At 34.1% G+C, this 17,916-nt stretch overlaps 1 protein-coding gene across 1 annotated transcript in view; it reads right to left on the bottom strand.

The window, feature by feature from the left end:
• CNTN5 (contactin 5) overlaps positions 1-17,672 on the bottom strand; it is an 807,282-nt gene extending 789,610 nt beyond the window's left edge. Inside the window, exon 1 of the mRNA XM_063671374.1 lies at positions 17,548-17,672. Coding sequence (XP_063527444.1) covers positions 17,548-17,602 — 55 coding nt within the window. The 5' untranslated portion in view covers positions 17,603-17,672. The remainder of the gene's footprint in view (positions 1-17,547) is intronic.
• Between the last annotated feature and the right edge of the window lie 244 nt (positions 17,673-17,916).

Below are 17,916 nucleotides of genomic sequence, written 5' to 3'. Positions count from 1 at the left end.
CACGCCATTCTCCTGCCTCAGCCTCCCGAGTAGCTGGGACTACAGGCGCCCGCCACCATGCCCGGCTAATTTTTTGTATTTTTAGTAGAGACGGGGTTTCACTGTGTTAGCCAGGATGGTCTCGATTTGCTGACCTCGTGATCCGCCAGCCTCGAACGCCGAAAGTGCTGGGATTACAGGCGTGAGCCACCGCGCCCGGCCAGGAACTATTTAAAACAACGTTCTTACCGTAGAGAATAGCCTGGCAGAGTGGAATTCTCTGAGTTCATAAAAAGACTATTGTGTAATCAGGTCCATTTTATTATTTAAAAAAAAAAAAAACACTCCTTGGATGGAATCCAAAACGGAGTAGATTCTTGGCGACATACTTCATTTTAAAACTGATTCTAGTGTATTAATTTTTCTACTAAATTAATTACATTCTATTTGACAATAACAACTGTTTATTTCTTAAATATTCCATCATATTTTGCTATTTTAAATTTAACAATAATCCCTCTTTTTAGTCTTCCTTTATTTCTATTGCTGGCTCCACTATTCTCCCAAAAACATCAAACACAAATATATTTTAACCCCGCCTCTGTTTTTCCTCTAATCCAAAATGTGTTGAGTCCATTAGATGTTTCTAACCGCCAATATATTCTTCCATTCTCAATTCTTCTACCCATAATCATTCACTGTTTTCTCATTTGATAATCTTCTATTTTTTAAAAAAAATCCTCAATTATTAAAAATTAACAAAATAAAATAAAACTTTTAACTATTTCTGAAAGTCTGACTTACAGTATAATAGATCTAAGGACAAGGCGTGGGGAGCATTATATCATCAGTTTGAGCAAGCCCTTTGATGCTAAAATTATCTTTACATAATGATCATTTAGTAAATAATGATCATTTCTCTGTTGAGGAAGTTCATGTTTGACATCAACTTTCTTGAAAAACTCTTTTGATAGTGCCAATTCTGTCACTGACCAACTCTGGATACTTAGAAGGACCTTTTTAGGCAAACTAATTCTACCGTTTGCTATTCTGTAGCTTCTATGGGTTTGTTCCTTCAGAACAAGCTTGTCCAACCCACCGCCCGCAGGCTGCATGTAGCTCAGGATGGTTTTAAATGCAGCCCAACATAAATTTGTAAACTTTCTTAAAACATGATACGATTTTTTTTTTAGCTTTTGTTTTGTTTTTGTTTTTGTTTTTGTTTTGCTAATCAGCTATCGTTAGTGATAGTCTATTTTATGTGTGACCCAAGACAATTCTTCTTTTTCCAGTGTGGCCCGTGGAAGCCAAAGGATTGAACATTCCTACTTTAGATCTCTGAAAATAAGTCTAAATGGCTGATATATAACAAACTTTTAGCTATTTAGTGATAGTGGTTGTATGTAGTATTAACTTTTGTAAATTCTGTCTTTTTGAGATGAGATTTCTTGCTATGGGCCATGCAATGATTATTGCTGTGTGAACTGAGGCTTTTGTATCTCATTAAGATTAGAGCAGGGTACTGAAATGATATTTATGTATATTATATGAAGAAAAAATATTACTTTCTTCAAAGTCTTTATAGCTTGTTTTATGTCATTTACAGTGATAGCTGCTTGTTATCAGAGAATATACAAATGCTAACTCTTGATGTCCTGAGTAAAGAAGAAAATCTATAACTGAAACTCACTATGATTAATTTGAATATGAAAGACGAGACAGGCCAAATCACTCTATGGAAGTATGACCCGGATATGTACCCATACTTCATTATGATAAACCTTTTTTGCCTTCCCTCTTGTCATTTGTATCTTAAGCTTCTGCATCTTTTACTCATTGACTTACAAAAAGCAACAATTAATTCAGTGAAGATCTTGCAAGAAGAAAGATGTGCTCCCTGAGTTTTGGTCAAAAATTCTCCTAAATAATAGCTGAGTCTTTAATTTAGTTCTCATTCTAGTCATTCCATTTCAATTCTCATTTCTATTACAACAGAGTTTAAAGTGTCAAGGTTTCCTAACTTTGGTTTCCCTCCCCTGAATACATTTGTGATTATGTTTGCATTATAAGATTGAGTCTGGAACTGAACATAAAATCAGTCATTGTTAGCATGACAGCAAAACAGATCTAACCTCTCCCTTATTCTAGGCATTATTAATACAGCTGAAGATTATGTGAGCTCCTTATTTGGTAGATTCATACCAGTACTGACTCATAATGAAGCCAACAAATAGCCATTGAAAACCTAAAGGTCTAAATACTTCATGTTACCTTTTCTCTCGCAACTACTACAATAGCATCCTACCCATTGTCCAGGCCTTCTTTCTTACTCAAGCTGGACAGTCGGTTTTCCATAAAGCAGAAAGCATGCTGCCTTTACATGTTATTAACTTATACCTCTCCTCTGCTCTGGCCATTGTCTATCTCATTATTTCATCACCTATCACTCTTCTTGTCACATACTCTTTGTCTGTGTTGATTCTTCTCTCATCTGAATTAGTTATTCTTCATATACATTATCTGGTTCCTTTTGAGGGTTTTGACATTTGTCTTTCCCTGCCTGCCTGAAATACTGCTTCAGATATTCATGTGGCTTGTATTTCCATGTTCATTGTATTTTTCCTTAGAGACCTCTTCAGAGTGAACTTCCTTTATCGTCCTATGTTTAACAACACCTTGCCACCCCATCAACCCCAATATTACTCACTATTATTTTATCCTATTTAATTTCTTTATGGGAATTATTCCTATTAGATATTATGTTATTTCTTGCTAAAGTGTCTGTCTTCTGTACAAGAATGTGAGCTCCAGAAAGACAGGGATTTTGCCTGTCTTGTTCACTCCTATAGCCTTAGCACCTAGCAAAATATCTAGTAGGCACATAATAAATACTTGGTAAATTAACAGACAAATGAATTATACTAAAAGATCCTTGAAATTTATTATGTAACTGGTACTTGAAATAATATTTTTAAATGCCTTTGATCTCTGTAATCTTTATCCCAAATACACAATATCTTTGACAAATGATATAGGCTATGACTACTTGAAACTTTGTATCTATAGCTATAATGTTTCTTAGAAGAACGACTGAACCATAAATGAAACAAATGCTGCATGTTGGGTTTTATAGAATCCTATTTTAAAAACAGTCAATTCCTTCAGGGCTATTCTGGAACAAATAAGGATCCTGGGGCCAGGTTGAAATAGTTCTTTCTGAATTTAGGCGTTAAATAAAAATAGCTTTGGGCCAGCAACGGCACTGTGAGCCAGTACATCTCTGAATTACCATAGAGAAACAAGTAAAGAGGCATATGACCCAAGCTTTTTTCTTTTCTTCTTTTTTTTTTTTTTTAAAGTAACCTTTAGAACCTCTTGAAGCAAATTCTTGCAGGCCTCAGTGCTGTGTGAAAATGGATGACATGAGGCTGAGCAGCCTGATGAAGACATTGACTATTCAAAGATCTTACCTTCTTCGTTTTTTTCTTTAGTTTCTTTCTTTTGCTTTTAGTAATTTTTTATTGGTTGTTTTTACAATCCCCTGAACTAATCTAAGATAATTTCTATGGCTTTAATTCAGTAGGACTTCTGAATGCCCAAAGAAATCTCAGCTTATTTCTTATATTAAAAATATTAGAATGATCAGATTTGGAGAATGTAAAATTATTCATCCTATTCGGATGTTTCTTCACCAGAAATTACTATAACAGGGAGCATAGTTTGTGCCCCTCTAAACCCAAGAAAAAAATTAAAGTAAATATTTCTTTTCATTCATTTAAAAAATAGTTATCCCATTATGCCTCCATACTAGTGGTTAGCAGTGAAGATTTTGAGATAAGAAAGCCACACAACAGAAGGATTCTGGAGCCTGGAAGTTCTTAAAAATGGTGGCTCAAGCCTGTAATCCCAGCAGTTTGGGAGGCCAAGGAAGGTGGACCATAAAGTCAGGAGTTTGAGACCAGCCTGGCCAACATGGTGAAACCCTGTCTCTACTAAAAATACAAAAATGAGCCAGGCATGGTGGTGCACACCTGTAATCCCAGCTACTCGGGAGGCTGAGGCAGGAGAATCGCTTGAACCCGGGAGGCGGAGCTTGCAGTGAGCCCACATTGCGCCACTGCACTCCAGCCTGGGCGACAGAGCGAGACTCTGTCTCAAAAAATAAATAAATAAATAAATAAATAATAAAAATAAAAAATAGTTATCCCATAGCAAGCATTCATAGCAAGGATTATGCTAGGTCCTGCATATGAAACAGCAAATAGAACAGATAGATATTTTATCTATTCTTATAGAACAGATGATCTTATACTTTTGTATAAACATGTAAAGATCATAATTGCAAAATATTCAAATGCTGAAAAATAAAAAATTTTCACTTAAAACCATCTTGATCCATGATCTAGACCATTCAGATGGTCCAGCATACCCTAGAACCACCAAGAGGTTAAAGCCATACTATAAGCCTGGTCACCAACCTGAAGACTTCATTGATAATTAACTAAGTGCTCTGACAAATTTCAGTGTGAAAGCTATAATGAAAATCAGAATGGAAAACGTTCTTTTCCAGAAAATAGAAAATAAAAATCTTCTGGCTGATATCTACGTTAAATATTATCAGATATGAAAGTTGACAGAGTTTCAAAAAGTCGGTCATTAACTTTATTAATGGCTAGCAAAATAGGATTTTTCTGAAAGAGCTAAAATAAACGGACACAGGAAGGGGAACATCACACTCTGGGGACTGTTGTGGGGTGGGGGGACGGGGGAGGGAGAGCATTAGGAGATATACCTAATGCTAAATGACGAGTTAATGGGTGCAGCACACCAGCATGGCACATGTATACATATGTAACTAACCTGCACATTGTGCACATGTACCCTAAAACTTAAAGTATAATAATAATAAAAAAATTAAAAATTAAAAAAATTAAAATAAAAAAATAAAATAAAATAAACGGAAAATATATGGCATTTAACTATTTCATTCTTGTAATTAGTTATACATGGTTCATTTTACATATTATATATAATCCGTATTTGGGTCCTGATAAAACTATAAAATTTGTTGAATATCAAGGAGATCAAGAATCTTTCTTGGCATTCTGCATCCCACTTACGTCTGCTTGCTTGAGTGCTCAATGAATGTAATTGTCTTTCCACTTTATATTCCAAAGAGACCTGAATTTGAACTGGGGAGGTACAGAAAATAAGCTGTTTTCTTGCTCACAAATTATTCAAGTGACTGCATAGAGGCAGTTCCCCAGATGCTCACGCTAAGCAATAAAACAATCCTTACCATAAACAAGCATATTTTACAGTAGTATTATTGTGGTACAAATTTATTTCTGCTTAACAAATGATAATATAAACATTCATTCACATGTTCTCATGGACACTTGATACAATATGAATTATTGGAGCATTACTTTATAATAATAAAGAAAATCAATGTATTATTAATCTTCTATCAGGAAGGATGTATTGTTGTTGAAAATTATCTTGCCAGAAAGGGTTAGTCCAGTTTAAAGAAGAGATAATATCCATGTCATCTTCTAGATTCCAAAACACTTTTGATGTACATTGCTTACTCCTTAGCCAATACTCAAGGGGAAAAATATTTTTCAATGAATATTTTCTAATGTAAAAAGTAATATTTAGCTGACCTAGTAAGTTAGTTAATTTTTTCTTTAATCTCCAATACACTGAGACACAAATTTGCTCTTATTTCTCTAGGATGCTGAACCTGGCTTTTTAGTTGATAGTTTAATTTTATATCACCCCAGGAATTTGTGACAATTATAGAAACCTTTTAACATTTTCTTTTCTTTTAAAATAAAAATAACAAAGCTCACTAAGTTCAGGTAATCCAGTTCCCACCGCCCACTGACAAGGAGAAATTAAATTGTCTTCTGATTAATTACACGTCTAACACCGCCAGGGCACAGCTGGTAAGAGTCAACTTGGGTTTCCACACAGAGGTAGTCTCCATTATCATCATAACTTCCCCAGGGACAGATACAATGTGCAAATACATAATTTTAATTTGATCATGGAGGAGCCATAATCCATTTCTCTTTCTCAACTGCAGCAGGCAAGTCAGAATTTATATTAGCAGGCACCTGTTTTCTGTAACACTTCTGTTTTCATTTTCCTTTGTGAGTTCTTAGGCAGCACTAACTGGCAGTGACAAAGGTCTGCGCAATTTACCACACGACCACCAAGAAGGACTGTATTTGTATAAGCTTATCAATGACAGACACTCTCTGTTCAACAGTATATCATCGTCTTGGCAGAAGGAACAAACTGTCACCTTTCCAATAAAATAGATTTAACTCAATGGAGGAGAATGGAGTCAAAGTAGAGAAAAAAAATGCCTTTTGTTGTTGTTTTTAAAGCAATACAGCTGACATTAGAAGCATCTGAAAGTGATTCAGAGGAAAGAAACTATATGTATTAATGTAGGTCTAGGAAGGAGGTCACTGTGGCTCCAGGAATTAGATTTCCTCTCTTGTCTCACCTTCATCTTGTCTGGTATGTTGAAAAGCACTGCTACAGGAGACAGTCCTCCCATTATTCTCCTACTAGGTACCATCTATAGACAGACAGAATCTTTCTGAGCCTCATCCCTATTGAGAAGAAAAAAATACTTTATTTACCCAAGTGCAAAGATACAGACTACATAAACCTCAAATTATTTTTGATTCTAAGATTTATAAATTTAGTCAAGGAAAATATATAAATATACCTAGTTTTAATAAACCTAATTAAATATTATTTTTATTTAGTCTACAACTTTTGCTAGAAATATATACGTATTTAGGATGTTGACAAAAACATATGCTGGTACGGAGGAGTACAAAATGAATGCTTTTTCAAAAACCTCCAACCAAATGATAGAATGCTAATGAATTAATAATCATGGCTTTCCAGCCTATTCTAATAATAAATACTAATAATATTTGTATATGACATATCTCCCATGCATGATTTCCCCTGATCTCAGTGTCCTATTAGGCTGTTCTATTAAAATCTCTATTACACCAGTCAGGAAATAGTCAGATTCATATTAATGACTTCATATACATAACCCTTTTCTGCAAATCCTGTTTAATGAGCTGGCCACTGCTATTCTCTGTGTCTTTCCATCTCATTTCTTACCTATATTTTTTAGTTTAACTAAACACATAACCAAAAAAATGATGACAGTAATAAAAAAGAATGTGACATTAAGTAAAATTTACAGGAAGACAAAACATGCCGGGAAAAGAGATGAAAGTGATCCTGCTAACCCTTGTGCATGTGTGTTAGTTCGTTCTTACGTGTCTATAAAGAAATACCTGAAGCTAGATAATTCATAAAGAAGAGAGGCTTAATTGGCTCACAGTTCGGCTGGCTGTAGAAAAAGCAGGCACCAACACTCTTGGCTTCTGGTGAGGGCTTTAGGAGGCTTGTAACAATGGCAGAAAGCAAAAGAGGAGCTGATGTATCACACAGTGAGAGCAGGAGCAAGCAATAGTGAGGGGGAAGGTGCCACAACTTTTAAACAACCAGATGTCACATTATTCAGAGTGAGAACTCACCCATTACCAAGAGGAGGGCACCAAGCTATTCAGGAAGGATCTGCCCCCACGATCCAAAGACCTCCCACTACACCTCACCTCCAAAATGGGGGATTACATTTCAACACGAGATTTGCAGAAGACAAACATCCAAACTCTTTCAGCATGCTAGCAAGCCAAAACAATTTCAGATAATTATTTGCCTTCATAAAGCTACTCTTATTGAAAGCAATGATATCACTACTATTATTAATTGTTTATACCACTCTGTATGACCTAAACAGATGTCGTACATGGTTTTCTGTTCCACCTATAGGTAAGAAGGGAAAACTTCCCTTCTGCCCTCTGAACTTTGACTGAACTGTACTGACAATGGAAAGATTAACAGAAGAAAAGGCATACAAATTTACTAACACGCATGGCAAGGGAGAATGATTACCTAACAACCCAATCAGGTTCCCATTCCTATTTACGCTTCTTCATTGGAAAGAGAGAGATAGGAGAATGTAGGCAATTTTGAGGAGTAGTAAATCATTTTTTAGGAGAACTGAATGGGCCCAAAGAGCAGACAATGGTTTGTAAATGATTCTTCTTGAATACCAAGTGGTAACAGGGAGCAGAAAATAGCAAGGGACACGGTTCCTCTGAGCTCTGGGGCAGATGGCAACAAATTGTGGGAAGGTGAGGGGTGAAACTTCACTGCAAACAAAGGTTGTCTTATTATGTATATAAAGTCTCTCAAGTAATCTCTCGAATGTACCCTCAGAAGAATACATGAAAAGTCTATCTGGGCATGGTGACAATTTTTAGTCTTTTTCTCTTCTCTGCTAGTTAATATTGCCTGATCATTTGATGAGATTTCCAAGGAGGAGGCTTTAAGACAATTGCATTTCTTTTGGAAGAAATTTCCTCAGTCAGATAAGGGCACTTCCACAGAAAGCCCCTCCCTGCCCTTGGGAGGAGAGAAACAAGGGAAAGGTGGAAAGTCCTTGGTTATGAGGCGGCTTCTAGGGGCTTCCAACTTCCTTTAAGACAAGTTGAAAGTGCTCAGCATGACAAAGCATTATATTTTGGGTTATTGTTCTTTAAGCCCAAACACATGAATAAAGAACAATTTATATTTCACAAAAAGGAAGCTATTTGTACTAAATACTATTGTGATATACTTGTTGAAATGTTAAATACTTATAAAGAAATTAGAATAATTACTGGTCATAGTCTAAAAAGAATATGATAGTTAAAAAAACCCATTGGCTGGAGAAATTCTGCATAACAGAGTAAAGGAACATAAAATTTTAGTTTTGTTGTTGAGTTTGTTTAAACATGGAGACTGAATTTACAAAGAGCCGAAAACCATCACGAAAGCTGCTTATAAATTCAAAGTAGATAAATCCTGGACCGTATTGTCTTCTTCCAATTGCTATCTCTGCACACGTTTGGGGGATGTATGTGTTCTAAAAGAAGAATTCTCAAAGAGAACAATAACAGATTTTGACACAATAGAGATTAAAATGTTGATGCTTTTTTCACATATATATTAAAAATAGGCTACAGTAATTATGATTACCTCAAATGATTTCACATATTCTTTGATAATAGCTTAGATTTTCTTGAAGTTAATTAATTTCATATTAAGAAAACTAAATTAATTTACAGAGTTTTAAAATTCTTTTTTGCTTTTGTTTTTGTTTTTTTACGTTCAGCTAATGAGTTTAGGACATAATTCTTTCACTGCTACTGTATTTGAAAATGAGGATACAGAGAAATATTTAGTCTACTTTACTTTTGCTATAAACAGAATTGTTGGCCAGGTGTGGTGGCTCATGCCTGTAATCCCAGCACTTTAGGAGGCCTAGGCAGGAGGATCACTTGAGGCCAGGAATTCAAAACCAGCCAACAGTGAGACCCTATCTCTACAAAATAAAAAATGAAAATAAAGAAATTACCCAGATGTGGTGACACATGCCTGTAGTCCTAGCTACTTGGGAGGGTGAAGTGAGAAGATCACTTGATCTCAGGGATTCAAGGTTTCAGTAAGCCATGATGATGCCACTGCACTCTAGCTTGGGTGACAGAGCAAGACCCTGTCTAAATAAATAAGTAAATATAAAAAAAAACAGAATTACTTCTATTTGCATGTAAAACAGTCACAGACATATATAAATATGTGTTAGGGTAAAAAATGAGCACATGTTTTTCTTATTGCTGTACATGCTCTCTGTATAATGTGCTTTTGCAGCTACTCTCTTGAAGAGATTGAATCTACTTTTCCACCTCTTGAATCTGATCTTGGCTAGTGGGATTTGCTTTGTCCAATGAAATATTAGCAAATATAACAGAGGCGTGAAAAGTGCTTGTAAACTGGGAATTTTCCTGTTTCTTCCTGTACCTAAAAAGCCTACAACTACATGAAAGAACCTAAGCTAGCCTTCTGGATGATCAGAGACATGACCAAGTCATTCCCATTGCCTTTGCTAACAAGGCATCAATCACAAGCAATGTGAGTAAGGCCAAATAACACCATCAAGTGCATCATGGGTACTGCAGAGATAAACTGAGGCTGCCCAGACCAGAAGAACCACCGAGCTAACCCTCAGTATTGTAAGAAAGAATACATGCTATTTTATTTTAAGTGAATAAATTGTGGGGTGATTTGTTACCCTGCAAAAGCTAACTAAGGCATTATGCATTCTTCATGTACATTGGGCATAAAGTGAATTGAATTTCCATAAACAGTTTCTCCAGCCTTAAAACACATATCCACAAATGGAAAGACACACACTCCTTCTCAAATTTTTGTCTTTTCCAAGCTGTCTACCATTCTTTCTCCTTTTCCTAGGTTTACATTGTCAGAAAACAGATTTGACAATAATTGTCTAATTTTCCTCTTCTGCTAACCAATTCACAACTCACTGCCATAACACTGGGGTTTCTACTACTTCATTAAATGTAACTATTACTATCATTAAAAGAAAAGAGTTTAGTACCAATAGCATTTAAATTTCCTAATGCATTGCCACTGCTGACCACTCTCTTTCTGGAGAGGTTTTGCTTTCCCTCTTTCCCACCGTTTCCCAAAATTTATAATTTGCCTTTCATTCTTTTCAGCCTGTACTTCCTCTTTCCCCCTAAAAAGGTACATGCTACTCAGACATGCTTCCTTGTCTTATAACTCATTATTACATCCATAGTTCTTGAGTGATTATTTCCTTTCCCATATCTTAAAATGTCATCCATGCATGAACGAATCACAGATTTACTTTTAGCTCGGTCATCTTCCCTAAATTTTAGATATTTTTCACCTAAGGGTATTATAGACATCTAAAGCTCAACATGTACATTGTTGAGCTCAGTATTTCCCAGCTTTAAATCTGCACTTCCCATTTTATTAAGAATCCAAGTAAATGGCAAGATCATCTACACCTATAAGCAAGGTAAGAAACCGTTTCCTCTACCAATAAATATTTAATCAATTACGAAGTCCTATATATTTTAATGCCAATATGTTTTTAAATATTTCACTCCTGTTGACAATCTTTACTGTAGTCTTATTTCAGGCCTTCATCCTATTTTGTTCAAGTATTCAGAATGCTATGCTTAGTCTAATTCTCATGTATTCATAACCAGTTTTTCCTCTTAACACCTTATGGTAGTATGAAACATGTACCACAATTAATAAACTAATATTTATATTTTATTTTTAACGAATGTAGAGGAGAAAAGATAATTTATTTTTTTCTGTGCACTTAATAGTTCTTAACTAAGACTTCCTGTAATGAAAGACAGATCAACAGGAGTAAAAAAGTTTATTAACATGTATATTCCCTGTATATGACTGATAACTCAGAGAAATATGTAAATGTCTAGAGTAGATCTCAAAGAAAATAAAATTAAACTTTAGGTTTCAACATCATTGCTTTTTAATAGAAAGGAAAAAAAAACTGCAAGGAAGGCTCAGTTAAGATAAGATGGCCAGAAAAGCACCTTAAACAAAGGTAAGATTTGATATGCAGATTTCAGTCAATGCCTGCTTTATTGATTATGAGTCTCTAGTAATTTAGTTGTCCTTCTCTTCGTGGTGCAGAGAGAGAGAGTCTTACAAACAGGTATATCTTATGCAAACACGCATTTTTCTTACAAAAGGGCAACTTCTCAGAGCCAGTCCCGTATCTGCAGTTTTTCAAAATAACCAACTCAAAATAACTAGTATGCCAAGGAGGCATACTTTGGAGTGGCATATTCTGATCTCCAACAGTTATATTTTAGGGATGAAATGTCCTGAGCATTATCACTAACACACATACTTGACTGAGATTTCCTTAGTATTTATGTAATGCTCTTTTTTCTCTTATGAGATCCTATCCCGTATACCTCATTACACTTAGTTATCATGTCTCCTTAGTCTCCTTGTTCTGTGCAAAAGTTTCCCTAATTTTCCTAAGTTTGATGACTTCGAAAGATTTGAGGAGTACTAGTCAAGGCTTCTTTTCTTTTAATAAATACCCCTTAGAAAATATCTCTTCATATTTCTCTAATGATTAGACCAGGGTTATAGGTTTTGGGGAGGAAAACCACAAAGGTGAGCTGTCATTCTCATCATACCAAGGGTAATATCATCAACATGACTTATCTCTGCTAATATTGATCGTGATTATTACCTGGCTGAGGAAATGTTTACCAGTTTTCTCCACCATAAAATCACTCCTCTTTTGGCCCCCATTTCCCATTCTGTACTCTTTGGAAACAAGTCAGTATGCACAGTGAATACTTAAGAAGAGAGATATTTATTTCACACCTCCTTGAGGATGAAGTATCTACATAAATTATTTGAAATTAATCTACACAAAGATTGATCAATTTTCCTGATTCATTATTTAATCTTTTATCTATAGCAAAATGGACTTATGAATATTCATTTATTTGGACTATAACCCAATATTTATTTATTTATTTATTTACTTATTTGCTGAAATTGTCCCAGTTTTGGTTACTGGGAACTATCCCGGCTGGCTCCTACATCTCTTTGACACACCAGACTCTCATATTCATTATGGTTTTGTTTCGGTTTTGGTTTGTTTTAGCACTCGCTTACTTTCTGGCACTACAGGATACTCTAGAATGATTTATATATTTCTTGGTCCAGTCCTAGAATTAGGCTTCTCTCTAAACAGCCCTGGTTGCTTTGAGTAGAAAATGGTCTAAATGGTATTAGAAACCGAAATCTTGATACTTTGTGGGTTGGTTGCTACTCAGACACATAGCTTCTAATCCTTCTCAACTGTAAGAGAAGTGAAATAGGTATTAGTGTATCTACAGAAGTACACACACACCCACCCAAACACATACACACACGTGTGTGTCTCGAATTCTAATCTATTATCACATGGATCATTCTAAACTTTTTCTCTTGCTTATCTGTAATCTCCCACACCAACAGTGAGAAACCTGGCCTCCACCATCTGTCTTCCATGGACTTAGTTGTTCCAGTATACATGTTTATGGATTTTAGGAGTGCTGACATGGGAAAAAATATTATTAACTAGAGTGCAGTGCTTAAGTACAGTATTTTTTGCCTTTAGTTTTGCAGACTCATTTCTGAAGTTATTTAAGTCTGTTTATCCCCTAACTTCCCTAAGTGAAGTTGCTTCCTATTAATACAGGCCCGGCACATTGTGCACATGTACCCTAAAACTTAAAGTATAATAATAATAATAATAATAAAATGCAAAAAAAAAATACAGGCCGGGCGCGGTGGCTCACGCCTGTAATCCCAGCAGTTTGGGAGGCTGAGGCAGGCGGATCACCTGAGGTTGGGAGTTTGAAACCAGCCTGGCCAACATGGTGAAACCCCACCTCTACTAAAAATAGAAAAATTAGCTGGGCATGGTGGCACACATCTGTAATCCCAGCTACTCGGGAGGCTGAGGCAGGAGAATTTCTTGAACCCGGGGGGCAGAGATGGCAGTGAGCTGAGATTGCTTCACTGCACTCCAGCCTGGGAGACAGGGTGAAACTCCATCTCAAAATAATAATAATAATAATAATAATAATACAGTTAGATTCTTTGTCATATTCCGCTTCTTGTACTCAGATCCTCTGACCTACTACTATATATTTTTTAAATATTCATACGTTATGGTTTACTCCATGCTGGAAAGTTCTAGTTGATTTTGATAAATGTGTAATGTCTTGCATCCACGATTATAGTATCATACAAAGTAGTTTCAATGCCCTAAAAAATGTCCTTTCCTTCATTTACACATTCAACCCTATCCCTGACCCTGGTAATCAATGATCCGTTTACAGTCTCCACAATTTTTCTCTTTCCAGTTGTTATATAAAGAAAATCATATAGCGTGTAGTCTGTTCAAACTATCTTTTTTAAATTAGCCATTTGTATATAGAATCCATTAATATGTTTGTGTAGTTTGCTATTGGTAATTCATTCTTTTTTTATCACTGAATAGTATTCCATTGTATAGAATTGCATAGTTTATTCACTTATTGAAGGACATTTGTTGTGTCCAGTTTGGGGTTATTATTACTAAATCTCCGGTAAATGCTTATATGGTAGTTTTTGTGTGGATATAAGTTTTCAAATCAGTTACGTAAATGCCTAGAAGACTTACTGTTTGATCATATGACAAAATTGTGTTTAGCTTTGTAAGAAACTGCAAAACTGCCTTCCAAAATGGCTATAACATGTTGAATTCTCACTGTCAATGAGAGTTCCCATCAATCTGTATCTTCACCAGAATTTGGTATTGTTTTTATTAATTTTTATTTATTTGGATTTTAGCCATTTTGATATCTGTAGCAATATATCATTGTTGTTTTAATTGTGGATTCATTTTTAATATAAGGTTGCCTGTCCTTGTGAAAGTTGCCAAGTTTGTAGACTACCCGTAGTGAGTTTTCAAACATAGAGTTATGTAAGAGTTCTTTTCCGTTTCTTAGACACATCCAAGATAATCCATAGATTTTCAAAAACTGAATAAATAAAGCAAATATGGAATACAATCAGGGTATTCTTCAGTTAGTCTTTTTGGTTCAAACAGCACCAACAACGTAAAATGTGCTCGTGACCCGCAGCTCAATGGCCCTCATTTTCTGTAATGGTAATTAACTCAGTGTGCCAAATAGGCCCTATAATGTGACATTCATATACAACTAAAAGCAATAACCAGTGAAAATGAAATAATAAAATACTAAATATTTAAAATAGTGAGGGCAATATAGAGTGTAAGCATTAACCAAGGAACAAAAGCAGAATAGTGGCTCCACCTCCAAAATAGTATGATAAAATGAGGATGAAGGCAAATGAAAGATTTTGAACATAATCATTCTTGATAAATGATCCTTTCAAGTATCCTAATCAATTTTATTTTAAACAGATATCTACAGCAAAAAAGAAATTCATCTGTTTAAAAAAGCAACTGACTATTTCCTCCACATCAACTGCAGATATGATGATTAAAGATCAAATCCCACGTAACAATTATACATGACCTTTGTTTTCAACTTTTCTTTCTGCTTTGCCTATAACATTTGAAATACCACTTATATCCAAACTCTGCCTAATTATTTCTGTCTTCCAATGTTTCCTTTATTTCAGGAAATGAATAGTAACTTGATTCCAGTATTAGCTGGAAATCTAGCGATCATGGACCCCATATCAGGCTGAGTATTTTTGTGTTTGTTTCCACAACCACCATATAATAGCTCTTTTGCAGTGACTGTTTATTTGAGGAAACAGTATTGGACCAATACAAGAGAATGAAACTTTACAGTATTATTACAGACCACCACCTTCTTTCTTTCTAGCATTGTCAGATTAATAAATAAAAGCACTGGACACCTGTTAAATTTAATTTCTAGATAAAATGAAATAAAATATTGCACAGAACATACCAGAGTTAAAAACAAAACAGCAAAAAACACACACAAAAAACTTTCTTTTGAAATCCAAATCTAACTGGGTGTCCTTTATTTCATCTTGAAACCCTACCTCCATCTCCATCAGTTGGCTTATAAGTTCAAGAGGAAAATGACATTGAGAAGATAAAAGAGAAACAACTGAGATCAGCAGCGAGGACAGTAATGCTGCACAAAAAAAAGAAACCCAACGCTGAATAAAATATCTGAAGACTCTTGATTTCTTTTTTAAGTAACCATAACATTGATGAATCACAGTTTTCACTTAACTCTTATTGCCTTTGAGATATCTTACCTTTTCATGTCATAGATGTCTCTACCAACATTTTATAGAGGTGTTCTTTTTCCTTGCATGTCTCTTATTAAACCTGTTTTTTCTGTAAGCAATGTGTTGAACATACAGTAGTACTAATATATAAATAATTACTTGGTTTTTTGTTTTTGCAGTTATTTAATTACTAGTATTGCAATAAAAAGGCCTTTATATATCTTGTAAAAGCATTTAGATAAGTGCAGGTATGCTGCAGATATTACATTCAACATGTAACAACTCATATAACTGACACACTAAATTTATTTCTGTATATGAAGAAATTCTTTCAGATTTCAAATAATGTTTTGGAGCATAATCTGATTATAAGTTGAGGATTGCCTTTTCAATTATAAAGAAGACTCATATATCATACATAATTGAAGTTACACTTTTGGTACATTATGAATAGTAATAATAGTATAAAGGCTAAAGAATAACTATTGTAAAATTATAATTTAAAAAATATAGCTTAAATGATTCTATAAAGAGTTTATATTTACTTCTATTTGGGTTTGTTCTTCTATTGGTCCTTTTTTCTTTAGACAATCTGCAGTTTTCTTCATGTTACACAATATAGGAAAGACTTAATTGAAAGGAGAATGTGTTTAGTTCTTTGAAATAAAGAAATTTAGTATAACCAGTTAGATATTTTTGTTGCATAGTAATATAACCATATAGAAGTTGAGGCAATATTAGTGATCATATGTAAATAATATGCATGTTCTATATCTTTATGTAGCTTTGTATTCTATATTATATATGATCATAAATATATAACTTGAACATGTATTATCCTCATATATATGTATATATGGTACATGTATATATTTATATCAATATTTGCATAGAGTACTGAATGACCATATATATCAAAATGAATATTTTACTGTTTTAAAAATATATTTAGTATAATTAACATGTGTTTAAAATGAAAGAAATCTTTTAATCTAAAATTATCAGCTGTTACATTTTATTTCAAACTCTCTTACCATACCTAAATTTAGCCCACAATATAGGTACTGATTTAAATATAATCAAGCTGTAAATGTTACATGCATAGCACTTAAATTATGACCACAATTTAATTTCTAATCATTCTTCAATTAAAGCAAATAAGCTCTGACATATTAACTTTTAGCATTATGATATTATTACTACAAATACTATAAACTTTTCTTCAGAATAAAGTATCTCATTTTAGAGTCAAGATATAGAAAAATAAATTTAATTACAACAAAGTCAGGGAAGGTGAGACAATCTGAAAAAATACATTGTGTTAGAGATGCCTTTAGATAATGTGTTATATATAATAAAGCTAACCTGATTCTGTCTTATATGGTGAAATTTAGCATTGTGATGTGACACTTTTATAATTAGTTGCTATAAAATACATATTTATTCATATACATATACATTATATGCATAAATACATGCACATATGTATGTATATATGTGTAGGAGATATATATATCTCTCCAAGTCTTCTGAAAGCTAGACGGTTTAGATTGTAAATGAATGTCAATGAGGTAAATATTCATTTTATTAACATTTATAGTGTACCTTATTATATTAAATTGTATACGGCATTTTGCAATGTTAACAGAGGCTTAAGGGTTGCTGCCTTCCTCTTGTTGGAAAGTATACATACTGATATAAATTTAAATTAATACCTGAGGATATTTTGTAATGGAGACCTTGATATATTTTGGTTATTTTGATACTTAGAAAATCAAATAATTAATTAATCAGGACTTTTACCTGAAAGACACATGGTAACTGACAGAAACAGCATTAGTTTCCAAGAGGAAGCCATCCTCGGTCACTAGAATCTTCTGTGTCTCAATGTGTTTAACAGCTCTGTTGTTTCTTCATTAAAGAGTGCCCTGTTTGAGATAGATAACAATTTTCTTAAATAGAGAGAATAAACAAACAAAAAAGCAAACACATACAAACAAACACAAAAATCTCCTAATAACATGATAAATAACTATTAGTGCAAAGGTCAGATTAATATGCACTAGACAGCAATAATACAGTTTCTGTTAGAATTCATGTAACACACAACACAAGTACTTAGGAAATGTGATCGACTCTCCTTTTCACATTTATCTACATTGAATACTCCCA

Source organism: Pongo pygmaeus, chromosome 9, assembly GCF_028885625.2.
Source record: "Pongo pygmaeus isolate AG05252 chromosome 9, NHGRI_mPonPyg2-v2.0_pri, whole genome shotgun sequence".
Classification (NCBI taxonomy): Eukaryota; Metazoa; Chordata; class Mammalia; order Primates; family Hominidae; genus Pongo; species Pongo pygmaeus.
Note: the sequence above shows the minus strand (reverse complement) of the source record. Positions and strands in the feature narration are given on the sequence as shown.